Genomic DNA, 18,547 nt, shown 5'->3' on the forward strand with positions numbered 1-18,547 from the left:
TTCTAGTGGAAGGTGTCCCTGCCTGTGGCAGGGGTTGGGACTGGAGGAGCTTTAAGGTCCTTTCCAACCCAACCATTCTGTGATTCTAATTAGTTTTGCCAATCCTGGTAATGCAAAGCTCTGTTCATCAAAGATTAATACCCCAAATATTTTTGTTAAAGATATTTTCTCTTTCAGAATGAAACTGACCCAAAAGATGCTCATGAGGATCATGGTGTTTCCTGTGTATCAACCTGTAGCAGGATCCGTTCTCATTACTGTGTTTTTTTCTTTATATATTAGGAGGCTAAACAGTACCCAAGGTGAAATCAGAGTTGGACCCAGCCATCAGGTAAGGGATTTTGTTTGTGTTCAGATACGCGGAGAGCATGTTTTTGCCACTTGATCAGTTCAGATGACACTTAAACTGCATGCATTCAAATATAACGACTTGTTTCCATTCATCATGAGTTCTTAGAATTCCTTAGCTCACTTAATGAGAATTTCCTATGCCAAGTGTTGGTATGTTAATGATTTTTACTAGCAGCGGGGCTGTTGGTTAATTCTGGAGTATATTGAAGGGATACGAGTACCTACTGGAAAGGAAGGAAAAATCTCGGCTATTATGTGGCACATTCTGGAGTTGAAATAATCTGTCACCTCCTTTCACCAAGCAATGCTTTTAATAAACTATAGAATTAATTCAGTGGTGTTTTCCAGTTATACTGAAAGTAGATCTTTGAATTTGCATAGTCAAATTGTTGTACATACCATCAATGTGACATATACATATACCTTGTATATATATATACATATACATGGTATAACAGTCCTTTTCATCACTCTGTGTGTTTAAAGAAAATTGACTTCTATTAGAATTGATTTCAGAAAAGTCAGGGTTTTTCCAAGAGCAACATTCCAGAATTAAAAGGATGGAGGAACTTTAAACCTGGGAGAGGTTTGTTTCCTGTTGAGATATAAATAGGTGTTTATATCTGTATTCATCTTACAGCACAGGGCACAGTGTTTTTAAGCATATCTGTTAATGTAGTTGGCATTAATGCAGAATTCAGTGTAACCTTGCTCTCCCTTTTGGCTCTGAACATGCTCTGCCTGGTGTCATGTCTGTGGCTTTGCGTTTCCACACTGACTTGTGTTTACACTTGCAGCCTGCACATGTTCTCTTTTTGTTATGTTAAATGGCTTTGGCCAACTGTGGTACTGCAGCAGAAACATCAGGGGGGCTATTGTGTGTGTAGTGATTCAACAGTTGTCTGAGAAGTGAAATTAGTATTTAAATTGGAGCAGTTTGGGCAGCTGTTGATAGAGCTTTTTCTAAAGAGCCTCTCTTGTGTTTGTCATGTGTCACCATCACCAGCTTGCTCTCTCCCTGCCATTTAAGCCAGGTTAGTTACCTCTTACCTGCATAACTTTCATACAGAGCAGTTTAAATTCTCTTTAACTAGGAGGTGTGGTAATTCTGGATGATTATTGAAGTAACTCTTTTGTCTACAGTCTACAGAAGTCACATTATAGTATCTTACTTGTTTTTCCCAGGAAGCTTTTTATGCAGGCCTTCTTTTCACTTTCTGATGTTGTAGAGAGGATGACGTTTGATTTTAAAGATAGGGAGACCTCAGTTGTGTTGTTCATTTGACTATGAGAAGCAATAAGAACAGGTACTTTACTTAAAGACCAGTGCCTTAAGTCATTTGGATTGTTAAAATAGAAACTGAGAAAGCATGTGAATATGTTCAGATCCTGGGAAGCAGAATAAGGTTAAGACTCTAGATGTTGGGTTGTTCCTGGTATGTTAGTTCTAATTTGAGGGAAATCCTTCATGGCATTGAAAATAATCAGTTCTGAAGAGCATTAACATACAACTCTGGTTTATAAGGCCAGATCCATCACTAGGAACCGAGTGTTCTCCTTTCCCTGTGGAATGGCCTCTGTCCCATCCAGGTGGTGGCTTTTGCATCCCAGTGATGAACGTTCATTCAGACTCTTAAAATCTTGTTTAATAACTAGTGTAAGCAAATATTCATGAAACCTATGTAACATTCTTCAGGATGTTTTGCATTTAGAGGAAAAAGAAGCCCTTGGCAATTAAACCTGTAGTATTCTTTTCACTAGTCCTCATAAGAGTAGTGTAAATGATACCTTCAAAACAACTTTCATCTCAAATTGTCTTCTAACATTTTGGCAGGTATTAGTCACCTGTGCTGTAGGGTTAATCACCAGGTGATTTATGGATGGAAAAAGTAGGAAGAAGGTCCACTGATATAGAATACTGTTAACTTTTGCTTGCTTTGTATCTTTAGCTTCCACTGTTCTTCCACTCTTTTGCTGAGCTTCTCTGTTTCAGACAAATGCCATTGCTAAAAGGACATATTCATTAGTGTATGGTATAATCTGCAGATACATGCATGGTGATTGTAGGCTGTGGTAGGAAGTCAGGTTGAGGATGATGTTGCTGCTTTCCATTGTGTAGTCTGATTCAGGGAACAGGTCCAATTTCTTCCACCCACCTTACTGGGGATAAGGTGTCTGTGGCAGAATCCAGAAACAACCCTGAGATCCCAGTAGTGGTTTTGATGAGTATCTGTTGCCTTCATTTTCCTTAAGTTGTGTGTGTTATAGATGCTACAGGACTGTTAGGGTTGTTTTAATACTTAGTCCACAGATACCTCAAACTACTGCTTGTTTCATAATAGAAAGTAGGGATACAAGGGTGAAGGTATATATTGTGCAGAACTGCAGTTAAAAATCACATGCATTAGAGGAGGAGATTCCGTCTGTACTAAATGTTCTCCAGTGAAGACTTTTGGCTAACAAATTAACGACCAGAGGTGTTGAAAAGAAGTTGTTCTTGGGAGTAACTGTACTAATTCAGCATGTTCCTCAGGTACACAAGGGTGAACATTCATCTCTGAAAGCAGCCCAGTCACTAGAATGCATAGCTCATAGAAGTCTCATCTTGGTATAATGCTTGCTTATCCTTCTCCAGAAGAGAAGTTCAATGACATCCCCATTTTCCCAGGCAAGGAGTAAAATAAAGTACAGATTAAAGAGCAGAACATGAAAGACATCTGAACCTGTGACTTGTAATTACTGGTTATGTGTAAATGTTGCCTCTCATATGTTTAGCGTTGTAAGTATAGGAGGTAATTACAGGGCTTAAAAGCTGTTTCTGAAGAGGCTCTCAGCTATCTCATCCCCTAGCAGGAAATGACTAAAGATGCTAATTGGGTCTCTGGATACAGTGGAATACTTAGTGGCAGAGTTCATTTCACTGAGCTATCTCACTTTCAGGAAATGTCTTTGTTTCTCTTTAGAGTTTTAATGATTTGCTGAGGAGTTAATTTTAAACTTGGTGTCACATGTGTAGGGTTTTAAACTGATTTAAAAGGGTACACAGGTGGTAGTCACATTCTTGCCTTCTTTCATATTAGGATGTTATAGGAGTATGCTTCAGCCTGGGAAGGAGGAGTTGTAGCAGCATCTTTTTGACAAGTGAAAGCTGTCTCTTTGAGGGTAAATTGTTGGATTTCTATACAGTAGAGGACTACCTATGCACTGCAAAATGGTTTCCTTTCAAACTGTAGCATTTCTGCAGGCACACTTGCACTTGGTCTGTATGTAGAAGGGTTTCAGTGGTGGTGGGCTGAGAGGCGGTGTTAACCCTCACTATTGTCAGAAAATGAACTGCCCTTCTAAAAGGAGGAATGCTGCATAAAGTGAATAGATGACCCATCAAACTTCTGAAACTTGGATCAAATAGCTCCACTCCCTGTGGAGAGACTTTACAGACTTTACTGATGCCACTTGTGCATCCTCCTAACGTTTGTAACAAGTAATGTCTGTATGAACTCTTCATTATTCTTCTTCCAGGCTAAGCTTCCTGATCTGCAGCCATTTCCTTCCCCAGATGGTGACACAGTGACACAGCATGAAGAACTTGTGTGGATGCCAGGAGTCAATGACTGTGACTTACTCATGTACCTTAGGGCAGCAAGGTAATTCCAGCCAAGATCCTACAAAGTCCTTAGAATGCTGTAGTGGAAACGTGGACCACTGTGTATGTGCAGTGGCCACAGTCACTCCTTTCTGATTTGGAGTAGCTGTTTGCTGTAGCTGGTGGATTAATCAGATGCACTGGTGGGCCTCATCATAACTGAAAGTATGAGTAAACTACTTGTAATTTGCACGAATTGAGAGATGTGGGGATTCTGCAGTTTTCTAACATAAACTAAGATTACAACAAAAAGTTTGTTGTCTCTGAGTCTGTCCTCATGTGTGGAGGTTCTGATCAGGCTTTGGTACTGCTGCAGTGCAGACTTTTATTGGATGAAATCCACTTAGATTGATTTTAATTTTGAATTAATTTCTCCATATGCTGGGGTGACTCAGCTTTGCATAAGAACTGTTCGTGGTGCCACCTTTTAGTTGGTTCCACATTATCATAAGGCCCTGAAATACGTGATTTAAGGTGTAAATCTACTATTTGTGTGTTGCATGATGTGTGCATCAAACAGTGGCTGAAGAATTGAAACTTTTTTCCCCTCAAACTATAAAGGAGCATGGCAGCTTTTGCAGGCATGTGTGATGGAGGATCCACAGAAGATGGTTGTGTTGCAGCCTCCCGTGATGACACTACACTTAACGCACTCAACACAGTAAGTATATAGAATGACTGTATGGAAGAACAGGCTTCCCATTTATTTCTGGACTACTTAAAGCATGTAGTGCATAAAATATTTAGCAGGTGAAATAGATTTAGGGATCACAATGCGTGTATGATGTGTATTAGGATATCGTAACTTCCTTTCAAACGCCAACTGGTTTTCAAAAGTCACCTGCAGAACTTCAGGGATAAACTTTTGGGTGGTACCTTTATGATGACCTGTGGTGAATGTTCTGTATGGGAAGCTGCTCAGGTCAAGTACGCGAGCTGGAATTGTTACTCATTGTCTTTCGGTCAGTCCAGCTAGCTTCTAGCTGTAGGAAAACAATAGTTACTTCCCAGAAGAAAGATTCATAATGCCATCGGCTGAGTAGTGTCATGTATGTGGCAATGACTGCCTGGAATTTGTCCCTCTCATAATCCAGTCTTGCTTGTTTATATTTGGATGCATGTATCCAAATGTTCTCTTGCATAAACACAATGTGTGTAAATAAAGCCTTACTGAGTACTTACATAGTTGTGAGTGTATGTTGAGATGCTTACACAGTTTCAGTGCAGCCACAACAACTAACTGTTTAGGGGAGGGTGAGGGGCACTCTCATCAGTAAATCATCATACATGAAATGGTTTTTTTAAGGTTAAGCTGAAGAAACTTGTCTGTCATTCCATATTTTTTTGGTGACATAGTGAAATCTATAGTTGTTTGCTTCCCCAGAACCCCATTTTCAGCTTTTGGAGAATTGTGGGTGGTAGTGACTAAGCTGACCTTTGTGTGTCTTCACTGCTTCCTGAGGTGAATGTGTAAATCTTAGTCTTTTGGTTCCTTCCCTAAAGACAGCCAGTGTGTTAAAGACTTACTGTTGGGTAAGAATTGAAGTTAAGTCTGTATTGCACATCCTGTTTCTTACCTGTTTGACACCTTATTTCCTTCCTTTCTCTGGGGTGGATGCTGTCTGATTCTGGTGGCTTACCACTCTAGAGCTTTCTAAGTTGTTCCATAACATCCTTCTTAGAGTCTCAAATCTCTGTTAAGGCCAGTAATCATCAAAGAGCTTTTGGAATTGGAATTTCTTTCCCTTTGTCATCTATAATAATAGACTAATGCAGAAAATTCATTTAAGTTCACTATCTACTTTAATACACCCTTTTAATCACTTGGGATTCCAAGGAGCCTGCAGTTGCACTTGTGGACTTCTTTCTTCTGAGGCTTAGATTAGTCCAAATGATCTTGTTTCTGTTCTGATTCTTTTCTCTTACGTATTTCTAGTGCACATCTATTTCAGCAGATTCATTTCCTGATTGGGGAAGGGTTTCACACTTCCGAAATAAAAGCACTCTACGAACTCTTAATTTATCCTCTTAATCTTGTTTGTCTATGTGTAATAATTGTAACTGCTGCTGTCCTGACTTCCCCTTCCCCTCACTATGCCGTTGTAATGTACAGCAGTAAGACTTATCCTGTGGTTGTGGTGTAATCATCTAATGAACTTCAGCGTTTCTCTTCTGTAGGTGTTGCGGTGAAAGTCCTCTGTTCCTCACCAGGCTGGTTTTCAACCCTTTATTGGCACAGCCTAGTTCCCATTCACTGCTCAGTCTGAATGTGGCTGTTGTACTTCCAACACACTCCAGTCTGCAAAGTTTGACCTTAATGACTTTTGAAAGCTCCACAGGCTTCTGTGGTGCCTGATTTATTCATGCTGCAGAAATCTCCTGAGTACTGACACTGTTCAGAGCAGGTTTAGAAACCAGTGGTGATACTTTCCCTGCTCACTTTGAGTTTTTCTAGCAAAGTGTTGTGTTATGAATAATAGTTCTGTCAGATGGGATATTTTAAGGAATTTTATTTCCAAGAGCCTACTTTTTGATTAACTTAAACCAGTTTAGATAACGTGTTCTCCTGACAAAGTGGGACTCTTCTTATCTTTTAGTTCACCATCCACCTAAACCCTGAGATTTATCTGCTTAATTATGAGAATCTTACCCTGCACTAAGTTGTGTTTTTGTTTAGAAATTATCATACACAACCCAGAAGAGCAATGTCAAGAATGGGATATGGTATGATTTCTTATTATGGAAATGCAATAAACTTCAGAGCAGCACTTCGTATAAATCAGTCCTGACAAGCTCCTTTGCCAGTGTTTTATTTATGTAGTAACAGATGCTGGAGCCCTCAGAATGATTGATTGTTAATTACACCAGATAGAGACGAAGATCATTGGAAGGCACAATGCAACATAGATCAGCTCATTGAAATGATTATTTACTAATGGTCCAGGTAGATTTTTGGCTGTTGGGATTTGATGTTGCTCTAAGCCTTAGGAAGGGAGTTCATCTTCCACCTGCTGAGTGCTGGCTGTCATACAGAGAGTATGGAGGAGTATATAGTAGCTCCTGCAAGTCTTTCACCATGATACTTTAAGGTAGAGAAGGTCTTTTTTGTTACAGGACCATAGAGCAGGTACCTGAATAGGGCTGACTTTCAAAAACTAGTCAGGGTTTGTGCTTTAAATACTCACAGACAAAGGTCATTTGATGCATTAGTCCTTAAAATATTAAGTCATCTAAGACAAAACCATGTATATTTACATCTTTATTTTACCAGTTTTATAGTTGTCCCATAATCCATGAAGCCATTTTCATTGGTGAAATGGTAGATGATGGAAACCCTTCAATAGTCTTATTAGCTACCCAGTTCCTCCTATCTTATGATTTGGAGAACCACGTTGCTTCGGGGCAGAACTCCTCCTTAGCAGTGAAAAGGGAAATGGAAATGGTAATTTGAGGTACTCCCAAACCTTGGTTTGGGTCCCTGTGGACAACCCTATTGCATTCTGAGAGTCAGCATGGTTGATGTGAAAGTTTTCTACTTAATACTCAGTAGTAATGCACTTTGCTTTTTTGGTGCTTTTGGGCTTTGAGTGTGGACAGGCATCGCTTTGTGATACTCAGAACACCAGCAAAAAGCCCCTTAAAACACTGTATTTAGTAAGAAGATCATGCAGGAGAGCCAGGATGTAATCAGCCACTTGTGGGGGTTTTTTTGTCTATTCCAAGCTAAGTGAACTTTGGAAATCAATGGGAAAACCTCAGGATTCATTCCTGTTCCAGGTCAGGCTGGTTTAACTACCTAATTTTGCACAGCATTTTTACTTGCAAGCACAAGCATCTGACACAGTGGCTTGTTCTCTTCTGCAGAAGGAAGAAAAGATTGTGGAAGTATTTGTAAGAAATGGTCAATTGTGTTTCCAGGATGTTTTATTTGTGGATAAATTTCTTCTGAATTGATTTTAAGATGCCTCACTGCAGTGAGGGCCTGTTAGAAGAATTGGAGGTGCCAAGCCCTGCAGATTAGAACTAGCAAAAGAAAAGCTTAATGGTACAACAGGGTGAATACTGGCTATAAACTGAGTTGCCACTGCTGGCAACTCCTGTGGAGCAAGAGTGGGGTGAATCTTGGTGTAGTTCCTGCCAAGGCTTCCTTCCTCTGGTTTCTTTGTCCTCCAGAGCTTTGATTTAGCATCAGATCTGGTTTAAGATCCTTTTTACACTCCATGCTAATACAAAGCCAAAACCTCATGACCTCTTTTATCCTGTGCTGCTCTTGACCTGTGCCTGCTGTTGAGAGTTTCTGCAGGTCTTTTCTCAGAGTGTCCAGGTCAAGAAGGAGTTAAATTAACTGCTCTGTTCTCAGGTTTATAAAAGCTCCAGGATAATAATTCCTTCCCAGTGTTCTGCCTTTCCCATTGTTCTGACTCAGCAGTAAGTGTGAGCATCAGTTCCATAGAACAGCAGACCCTGGGAATGTCAGGGTGCAAACTCAGTGTGTGAGAGTGGATCTCAGAGGTTGTGGCCATTTTTGATGGGGAAATCAGAGCAGGCAACTCCATTTCTCCTCATATGGTAAGAAAATACCATCAGTTAACCTTGCATACTACTACATGGAGTAGACAAAACAATCATATGCTAATACTGTATAAATCTCTCTTTACTAATAGCATTGTTCTGACTTCTCATAACACACTTTTACATGGGAACATGTCATTATAGTGACAAACATATCCAGTTTAAGGAAATTCTATTCCAAGTAAGATGTCACCCAGACAAATTAGTCCCTGTTTTAACTTGCCCTGAGACCAGATTTTCTTGTTCATTAACTACAGACAAGGTTGAAAGCATCAAAAATGATTTAAGTATATGTTAGCATTTCTTATTATTACTAGTTTTCCTTTTGGATGAGTCTTAATTAACAGTTACTGTCGTGGTTCAAATGAGGTAGTGCAGCACTTCAGGGGCCATTGCTCCCTGCCTGGGCATGCAGGAAGATGAAGCCACCTCAGGTGCCTAAGACAGTTTTGCCACTTTGAATTTTCATTCATCCGTATCCTTGTTTTTAGGGGAAAAACTTCAGTGCCTTATTTGCAAGATGAGTCAGGAAATCTGTCTGGAGAAACTGTTGGGACGGGCAGATAAAAAGGGCTGGGAATGACAGTCAGGGTTCCTTTGAATGGTTTAGGGAATGTGTAAAATACTCATTTTTTTCATAGAACATTGTCATAGAATGGTTTGGGCTGGAGGGGAGCAGGTTGCTCCAAGCCCCTGTGTCCAACTTGGCCTTGGACACTGCCAGGGATGGGGCAGATACAGCTTCCCTGGGCACCCTGTGTCAGCGCCTCAGCACCCTCACAGGGAAGAGCTTCTGCCTCAGAGCTCATCTCAGTCTCCCCTCTGGCAGGTTAAAGCCATTCCCCTTGTCCTGTCCCTACATCCCTTGTCCAAGCCCCTCTCCAGGTTTCCTGGGGCCCCTTTAGGCACTGGAGCTGATCTAGGGTCTCCCCTTCAGGAGCCTTCTCTTTTCCAGCTGACCCAGCCCGGCTCTCAGCCTTTTGAAAGCTTTGGTTTAAAATGCTGTTGCAAGTTCTGCAGGTATTTGAGATGCTTGTGGAGCAGGAGCCATGCCTGTTGCACTGGCCCACAAGAGCAGCTGGCACATCTGGCTCCCTCTACTGCTCTGTGCTTGGTGTCTGAATTAGAGCTGTTTGGCAGAGCCTGGCAGTACCAGGGTGTGAAAAGTGGCTGTAATACAAGCATCTGGCTTCTTAATCTCCATCATTAGCATCTTAGAGCACTCTGTAGCAATTAGAGTTATTTAGAAGCTTAGAACAGATTAGAATTGGGGGGAAGGAGATGGAATTTGCTTCTTGGGATATTTTGGAGTTGTGTTTAGGGGGGTTTTTTAGGGGTTGGTTTATTCTTATTTTGGGATGTTTTTTTTGCAGAGCACTGGGGACAGATTTGTGCATTTTCAGGCTTCCAAATACCACAACTCAGATATTAAACCACCAGAACTAGTAGTTACTTTCTCTTGAAGCAGCTTAATGATTTCTGTCACCTTCTTTTAGATTCAGATTCTGTTGCAGGCCAAGCTGTGTCAACTGGTTCTAAATGAAAACATCCCAGTTAACTATGAGAGCAAAACAAGCTTTGTGGGCAGAGTCTCTTTGCTGGATAGTTCAGGTTCTGGATCAGTTCAAGGTGTCCTTGGGCACCAGAGGGAGCTCAGCAAAGTAGTTCTGTTGTCTGAGGCCAGTGTGTTTTCTAACTGATTCACATTAGTTGCTGTTGAGGCAGATGGGGAGGAGGTTGACCTTGAACAGGGAATTCCTGGAATTAACAGGTATTTGGGGCTAGTTGTTGAGTATCAAACGTGGTTGACAAAAATCAAATCTTGCCATTTTGGAGGGTGAGCACTTTAAAGAATGCTGCATTTGAAAATAGATTTTACTCATTCACCTCATGAGCTATCTTTGCAGTGAAGCATATTCCATTTGATAGTAGGGCAAGATGTCCATAGCTATAAAGAGTATCAGCATCAAACTGAAATGTGGCAACTTTGCTACTGAAAAAAGTGGCCTGAATTCCATGTTGTATTAAATTAGGTGCTTGGATTACAGTAATTACACTAAAAGGCCTCACTACTCAAGCCACATGGCAGTAATTCTTGTTCTGCTTTTCATTTTCCTTGTTGTCTTTTTCCTTCTCTCTCCTCTCTTTATTTTCTACACTCTTAAACATTGCTGCAGTTTGACAAAGAGCTCTGGGTGTCCTGACCATTGTCAAGATAGTGAGAGAAGCAAATCCCTCATAAATAAGTACCATGTTCTTAAGCCTGCATAGATTTAAATAGCTGGTGCTTAAGTAGAGATGTTACATGAATATTGACAGTGCAGTACCAGGCAAACACCATCTTCTTCAATTCCTCTGGAATCTCTTGCTTGGCAGCAGTGAAAATCTTTTTGGCTCATCTGAGTCTTCAAATGCTCTTGTGGCATTGGTAATATTTACTGCACATTGGATGGGGCTTGGAGCAACCTGCTCTAGTGGAAGGTGTCCCTGCCCATGGCAGGGCTTGGAACTGGAGAAGCTTTAAGGTCCCTTCCAACCCAAACCAGGCTGGGATTCTATATTGGGCAGGTCAGGCTTTATATCCCTTTTCCTTGACAAGTGATGTGATTTGCCATGACCAGTGATCATTCAGTGGAAGAGCCTGGGAAACCCCTGAATTCCAGTGCTGCATCCCCAAAAAAGTATGTTGCATCTCAATAATCCCTTCTGCTTTTGTTGGCTTTTCTGGGTTACATTTCAAAGGAGCTCAGCACTACTTTCTCACTCTATAGTAGCAATTTTTTTCCTTAGAGAAAGAGACTCTGGAATCTAACAGCATTCTTAATGGACTGCAATTATTTAGTATTGGAGCATGAATGCAGCCTAACTCAGATGGGCTTTTCAACAGAGATCATAATGACTGTAATTGCAAAAGGATGCCTTGCTGAAGCAGAAGCTGCCAGATGCAATGCCATTCCCATCTAAAAAGGTCACAGGAAAAGGGACATTTAAATTAAGTTATAAATTACAATTGAAGAACAATATTTTGATGAGCAAGACCAGAGATGTCAGAGCTGCAAGATGTAATTCATGGGTTCATTACAGAACAGAGGTGCCTGACAGCTGAGCCATGCCAAGAGGAGAATTTATTTGCAGCATCACACAGACAGAGAATGGCAGCTCTGCTGAGGAGCTGTAGTAGAAGCTTGAAACCTTGTGGTGATGTGCAGACCTTATTGCAATAAGACTTGCCTGTGATCCTTTAATGACTGTTGTAATAAAAAGGAGGGGTTTGGACACGTGCACGTGCAGAATTTCTTCTTTAATCTGCCCAGTGATGCAGAAGGTGCTGGATTTTCTCTTTCAAAGCACATTTGTGTCACTCCTGCTGCTGCAGTGGGGTATATATACATAATGCCACAGTGGTTCAACATTTAGATGGCAGAGTTAAAGCCTAAAATTGGCGATTCTCTAGATGACAGGATGGTAATGTAGTGTTTATAGCAATACCTTGAGAAGTCTGACCAGAAGTTAATGAAACCATAGGCAGTCATCATCAACTATTATTTCTATGGTTGAGTAGCTTGCCAGTAAAGTCCTTTTATATATATTACCTGACCAAAAGTAACAAGCAGAGAATGAGCCAGAATGAAACACGTAAATTTACTTCTGGCACTTACAAGAAAATATTTTGCCTTTTTGCAGCATTATCCTACTCCTGGCACTGAGAAAGGCTTCTTTATATTTAAGTTTTATTTTTATTGTTTGCTAGAAGTAATATTTTCTCAGAAGACTCGAAACCTGTATCAGGTCCCTTGTTTTCACATCTGCGTCTCCTGTTATACAACTCTTCTTTTACATCTCTGCTTATGGGTGTTGTGATTGTTATTAATGTCATTATTTGGTCCAAAGTTAATGCTTTTATTTTGTGTTGCTGGTTTGGGCAGTTCTGATGACCCATAAACCTTTCTGGTTTTCAGTAAGCAGTCCCTTCTTTCTGGGCATTTCTGATTTATGTTTTCTTGCAGATTGAACTGCTTGGGCAATAGGGCTGCCAGGGAAAAACACGTGTTGTCCTTGAGGCAAAATAAAGATGCCCTCCAAATTACAAAGAGGCTTTGGCATTGCAGCATGTTTTGAGGGGGAGGAAAGAGGGAAAAGAAACAGAAGCACTATTCTTTTCAACACTGTCAAAGTTCCTAAGTGAAAAATCTAGGTAGTGGCATGCACAGCAAAAAGCATTTGCAAAGGTGAGCTGGCAAAACAAACAGTTCTTTTTTCTTTAAGATGGATCTTATCCCAGTGCTGGAGTGCAAACAAGGAGGAAAATTAATGTGTACCTAGTAGGAAGGACAACATCGTATTTTCATGCCGTTTTAAGTAGGTACTGCATACCAGAGGAGTCTTGAAAAAACAAGTTAAAAGCCATTTGAGGCTGTAGAGGTGTGTGTTAGCGCTGGCACTGTGAGCCTGGCTTTCGACTCTTATCACCTCAGCGTGGCTGATGTAAGATGGGCTGAGATCTTGTTTCCCTCGCATGGAGGTGCAGTCATGGAAGAAACACTGTTGGAGTTACCAGGCAGATTGACAAGCCGTTGTTCTGGTGTTCATGGAATCTTCACCTTTGGAGATGGGTTTGAAAGCCATGGTTTCTGTAAGTGATCTCAGGAGATGCTTCTCCCTGATAGAGCCGTGAGGTGCTACCGATGGCTCTGTTGTGCTCAATCATCTCTTGGCAGTGGCTTGCAGAGATCAGATAGATGAGGAACATAGGTGGCCAGGAGATGGGTTTTGGGAAGGCAAAGCATTGTTTTCTATGGTTACCCTGCATTAGTACACACAGTTCTGAACCACTGCATGGCGTATCTTGAACTTCCCTGTAGCTGCCATATAACAAAGCTGAAAATGAATAGAAAATCACTCTGGCTGAGTTTTCTTTCTTGTTCCCATTATATTAGCCAAGCACTTGTTTTAGCGCAGTAACACCCTGTAAGCTATTGTTATTTTAGTTGTTGGTAAGGAACAAAAACTGTTCAGGCCGCCAGTGAAGGGAACATTACTGTTTGTTCTCAAAACACACTGCAGGTAATGATCAGAGGGCTTTGCCCAGGAGTCACCTTTTATTTTTAGATGTACTTCACTTTCTTTAGAAGTCTTTCAAGTACAAAAAACATTCTGAATGCCCCAACAACTTGGGGGAGGTGGAAGAGCCCCTTCAGCAGTTCAAGATCTGTTCCTACTGATGATAGATTTGAGCCAGTTTGTAACATAACACAGAACGTACTAATTTCTTCTGAATGTCTTCTTTAACAGAGCTGGTAGCATGCTCATCCCTGTCAGTAGAGGTGTGCAGTGTGACTGGTGAGCTGTGCACTTCTGCCCTCACAGCCAACTTGGTCCTCTGCATTCTTGCAACGCTCATTGTGGTGTTCTCTGTGACTGGTGAAGCCCATGTTGAGCAGCATGGAAGCTGCTAGGGAGGGGGATGCAAACCTCAGGATGAATTCAGGCAGGGAAGGAAAAGCAGGAGATAATCAATGTACAGAATCATGTTTTGGTTGTCCCTGCTGTAAAGAAACTTTGGGGAGGCTCTTAAATTCTGTGATGTCAACATGTAGCTGTGAAGCTTTGCTTAACACATTGTGGAGAAAAACTACCTCTTGTCATGTGGGGAAGTTTGAATGCAAATTATTCTCCCTTTGGGGTGTAGGAAGATAATTCAGGTTTTGTCATCCCAGCAATATTTCTTTTTCTTTGAGATCATTTTCAGAAGACATAGAGCAGGCTCCTGACTAGTGCTTCAGTCCTTAAAATCCCACTGTACTTTGAAGATAGGACAGGCTATCAATCTGTAGCGTGCTAAGTGTTTTCTATCAAGAGTTAAGAGCCAGAGATTCTCCTGGGTTCATTGTTGAATGCATTTTTCAGTGTGGTTGTTTCTCTGCCTCACCCTGATTTAAATGGCTACTGCCTGCTTCAGGCAGCTTTTAATCATACAGATACCAAATTTATGGGAGAAAATAAGGTACGCCATAGGCTGTGACAGTGAGGTCAACTTATAGGCATCCGTGCTTGCTTTTATGTACTCCTGTAGTTATCTGTAGAGGTTTTGTTTCTCTTCTGTACTTCCTTTCTAACAGTAAGGGGGTCTCCGCAATAAAGAGTTTTCTGGATGGGTAAACTTGCTATCCCATGATTTGCAATCTTGTATATGAGTTTTTCCAGTTGTTTCTACTAATCCGAGCAAAGTACAGTGCATAAAATACAATTCCTTTTGAAAACTGTTTTGTTGGGGCTTTTCTAAATTCTCCTTGGAATTTATGATGTAAATAAATAACAATCTTCAGTGCTTTATGGGCTCAAACATTATCTGGGAGAAGTTTGGAAAAGAAGGGGGAAATATACTTGTTTTAATGCTGTGTTTTCTGCTAGTAAGACCCCAATTACCCTTCAGTTGGTTTAAATTCCACTTCATGTATCAACAATAAAAATCATTAGGCATAGAACATCTCCTGTGGCCCCTTGTAGTGGCTTTTCTCCAATATCAGGTCCCTGCTAATTCCATTGAATGATCTATTTGTCTTCTTTATTTTTTAGCTACATGAAAGTAACTATGATGCTGGAAAAGCCCTGCAGCGCTTGGTGAAGAAACCTGTGCCAAAACTGATTGAGAAGTGTTGGACTGAAGATGAAGTGGTAGGGAAATGAATTATTCCCTTGAGCCTTATAGTTCATGTTGCTTCTCTTGCTGTTTTCTTTCTTCTATTTTCCTTTCTCTCAAGAGGTTATCTTTATGGGAAAGAAGAGGGGCAAAGCATTTGTTGCACAGGATGATTTTCGTGCACAATTCTGAGTTGGTGGGATCTTATTTGATCTCCAGAACTTTATTAGACTGAGGAAAATACCTTTCCAATAGTAGAATAAGAGGAGAAGATCAAGTGACTATTCTTGAGTGGATGCTGTGAGGTAAATAAATAGCTGCAAAACTTCTGGACCCTAAACTTCACTTTGATTTTCACCTCCAGGAAAGCTGTTCACAGTGATTAATTGGAGTAGGACAAGATGTAAAAGGCATACAAAGCACTGTCCCTGTTTTTTTCCTGTTGGAATTGAGGATTACAGTGTCAGCTCAAGCTGGCTGACATAAGGTTGGATATCAGTGCTTCTCCTAGACAGAGTTTGAGATTAAGTCCCTTCTTGCCCTCATGTGGAATCTGAAAGTGTTTACTGGCATAGTTCTTGATGGATGAATCTTTGACAAAGAGCAGACCAAAAGTAGATTATCTGAAAGCTGGGATTTAGCCATCCACGTTTACTTTAAAGTATGTAGGAATTGTCAGGCTCCAAAACTGTACTGGAAAGGGTACATCCATCATGTGTAGCTCCCAGAGTACGTACGGACACGATGAATTTGGGGCATGCAGTAAATGTGCACTGTGTTATTGTGTCCTCAGTTACAGACCTGGAATGGCTGAGGGATTTCGGCTCATACAATTTAACATCCCAGTACACTCCAAGTCTCATCACTTTACTCAGTGTAGTAGTCATAGTGCTGTTGCTTCCACATGGCTGCTGGACGTTTGTCTTTCTAGGCTTGGCGTTGTGCAGGCAGAGAAGGAACATCTAAACATGTCATTCTTCCCTTCAGACAAGAGATGGAGGCTTTTGGTGTGTATGGCTCTGGATTGAAACGTTACTGTTGTTATTAGCCTACTAAATGATGCTGCTCTGCAGCATGATTAGTGGGAAAGGATAGTTTTGACCCAAGAAAGGTGCCTGTAGCTGACAGAGAGGGTGTGCTGCAGGGAAAGCACTTCACACTCAGACACACCACATGTATTTGTTTCTGGGTATGTTTCCAGAATCTGGGGGAGATGATCTCTGTGTGAGAACCCGTCAAGCAAAGGTGCTTCTTGTGGTTCATTCTACAACTTAATTGCTGCATTTGTGAGGTTTCCGCTGGCTTCATTTTTATACATCTGATACAATGCAACTGTACTTATTAAACAGCGTTCTGCAGGGTTGTAAACTGCAATAAATCATGGAAAGTTGGGAGCAAATTACACATTCTTAATTTGCTGAAGCCTTGTAAACAAACACACTCTTAAATAGTGCATTCATCACGAGAGGCATTTTCTGGCAGCAGTTGTAATCCAGAGGCTGCTGCATTACAACCCTTTGTTTGTCAGACCTCACAGCTTAAGCCAGCACACAAGCATTTGGCCATTTTAAAGTGGAACTTGTGCATTTTCAGTACCCAGGAGAAACACTGAACAAGTTCATTTTGGTTACATCTGAAAGCTGGGTTCCATTTTAATGCTGCTGTTAATTACACTTCACAGAATGGATCCATGTGAGGTGTAACATGTGAGATGACGGGAGCTGACTAGGCATGGCTTGGGTTGTGAAAATGGGAAAATATTCTGTTTCCTAGCTCAATAATTAGGCTGCAGCATGTAGTAAGTAGAGAATTGGCTGGTTGGGGGTTAGTTACGGTAAAATATTTATCATAGAACAACTTCAGACTTGTTTATGGTTTTGAAATTTCACTGTGGAAAAGCATCTTCTCTTATATTCTAGATTGGAATAAGTGGGATGGAAATTCAACTTGTCGTGTGTACTTAGCAGGTATTTAAATGAAAGAAGACTGATAATGGTGCAAGACAGCATTGCTCATGTGAAAGTGACAAGTCTGGGTTTCCTGGCTGTGTCTTTTTTCCCTTTGAATGAATGAATGAATTTTTAAGCTAGTTATTTGGTAAAGTATTTCAAGTAGTTAATAATCAGGGGTTTTTTTGCTCTTGTAATCTACTACTACAGTTGGCATTGGTGCTATAAACCAGAACTGATCGATAATGGGTAAAGCTTTCATGGTCTCTCAGCATTTGTTAATTATTGAGACAGTAGCTGCAGAGACTTTAAGCTCCAGATTCCCTGGAAGTCTTTCAGGGAGTTACTCCAATGAGTTATATGTGCCTGCTCTCCCCTTACATACACCTTTTGCAAGAGCTAGATTGGGGGTAGGCCAGCTCACATAAACCTGTGTTAAAGTTGGCTTATTCCAAAATCCAACAAAGAACCCCTGTGGCGAAGCTGTAGAGTGAGAGGGGATGATGTGCTAGCACTGGCAGCAAAGCAAAGCAGAGTAAAAAGCCTAGAACACAGTTTCCTGATAAATTTTACAGTTATCTGGTCATACAAGGGAGTTTTATGGATGGGGAACAGACTGTAGGAACAAATACTTTGAGTGCTCTGCCCTATGCTTGGGAAGTTTCTCTTTGTATTGTGTTAAGCTTTGTTTTCTCTGCATACATTTTTCCACATTCATGGTTAAATTGTACAGTCCCATGTGTAGTTTTCCTGTGCAGATTTTTCTCCCCTCTCTTTGTTTTCTTTTCCCTCAGCTGCACTGTACTATGAAAGCCATAGCTGCTCAGCTCAGGGCTTTTTGATACGAATTTGTCCATGTTAAATGATAAAGAATAGGGCCACACAAACAGAAAAAGCCAAGTTTAGTGAAAAGTGGAACACTGCTCCAAAAAGTGCAAAGTGAGTACAGAATAATGATCATTAACTCTATAAATCATTGTCAGTCTCAGCTCCCTTTATCGTATTCGTTCTTGTTCTGTTCCATCCAAGTTTCCAGAAACATTTGGCAGTTCTCCAGCCTCAGCAGAGCCAAAGATCAAACTGTGCTCTTATTTATAGACAGCTAAGCTCCACCTGCACAGCTTCAGAGCAGGGCTGGCCCTGGCGCTGTGTAAAAACCCCTCCAGATTAAAGCAGCTGTACTGCACTGCTGAGGCTTGTAAGGGAAGATTCCTTATTGTTGGCTCTGAAACTGAGGAAAACTCTTTGTGCGATACACAATCAAGTATTTTTCAGAAAACACTGATGTGTCAAACCAAAAGTCTGGCCCAAATGATTAGATTTTGGTGAGAGCCTTAAGTGTGTGTCTCCTCTCCATCCCTTGGTGGCAAGTGATGAGCAGGAAGACAGTCT

At 41.0% G+C, this 18,547-nt stretch overlaps 1 protein-coding gene across 1 annotated transcript in view; it reads left to right on the forward strand.

The window, feature by feature from the left end:
* Nucleotides 1–15,241, forward strand: part of LOC104405145 (arginine-glutamic acid dipeptide repeats protein-like) — a gene marked incomplete at its 3' end in the record, with an annotated part of 83,406 nt that extends 68,165 nt beyond the window's left edge. The window contains exons 5-8 of the mRNA XM_010013756.1: nt 283–331; nt 3,871–3,995; nt 4,556–4,655; nt 15,143–15,241. Coding sequence (XP_010012058.1) covers nt 283–331; nt 3,871–3,995; nt 4,556–4,655; nt 15,143–15,241 — 373 coding nt within the window. The remainder of the gene's footprint in view (nt 1–282; nt 332–3,870; nt 3,996–4,555; nt 4,656–15,142) is intronic.
* Nucleotides 15,242–18,547: the final 3,306 nt, after the last annotated feature.

The sequence above is a fragment of the Nestor notabilis genome, unplaced genomic scaffold, assembly GCF_000696875.1.
Source record: "Nestor notabilis isolate BGI_N333 unplaced genomic scaffold, ASM69687v1 scaffold6654, whole genome shotgun sequence".
NCBI lineage: Eukaryota > Metazoa > Chordata > Aves > Psittaciformes > Psittacidae > Nestor > Nestor notabilis.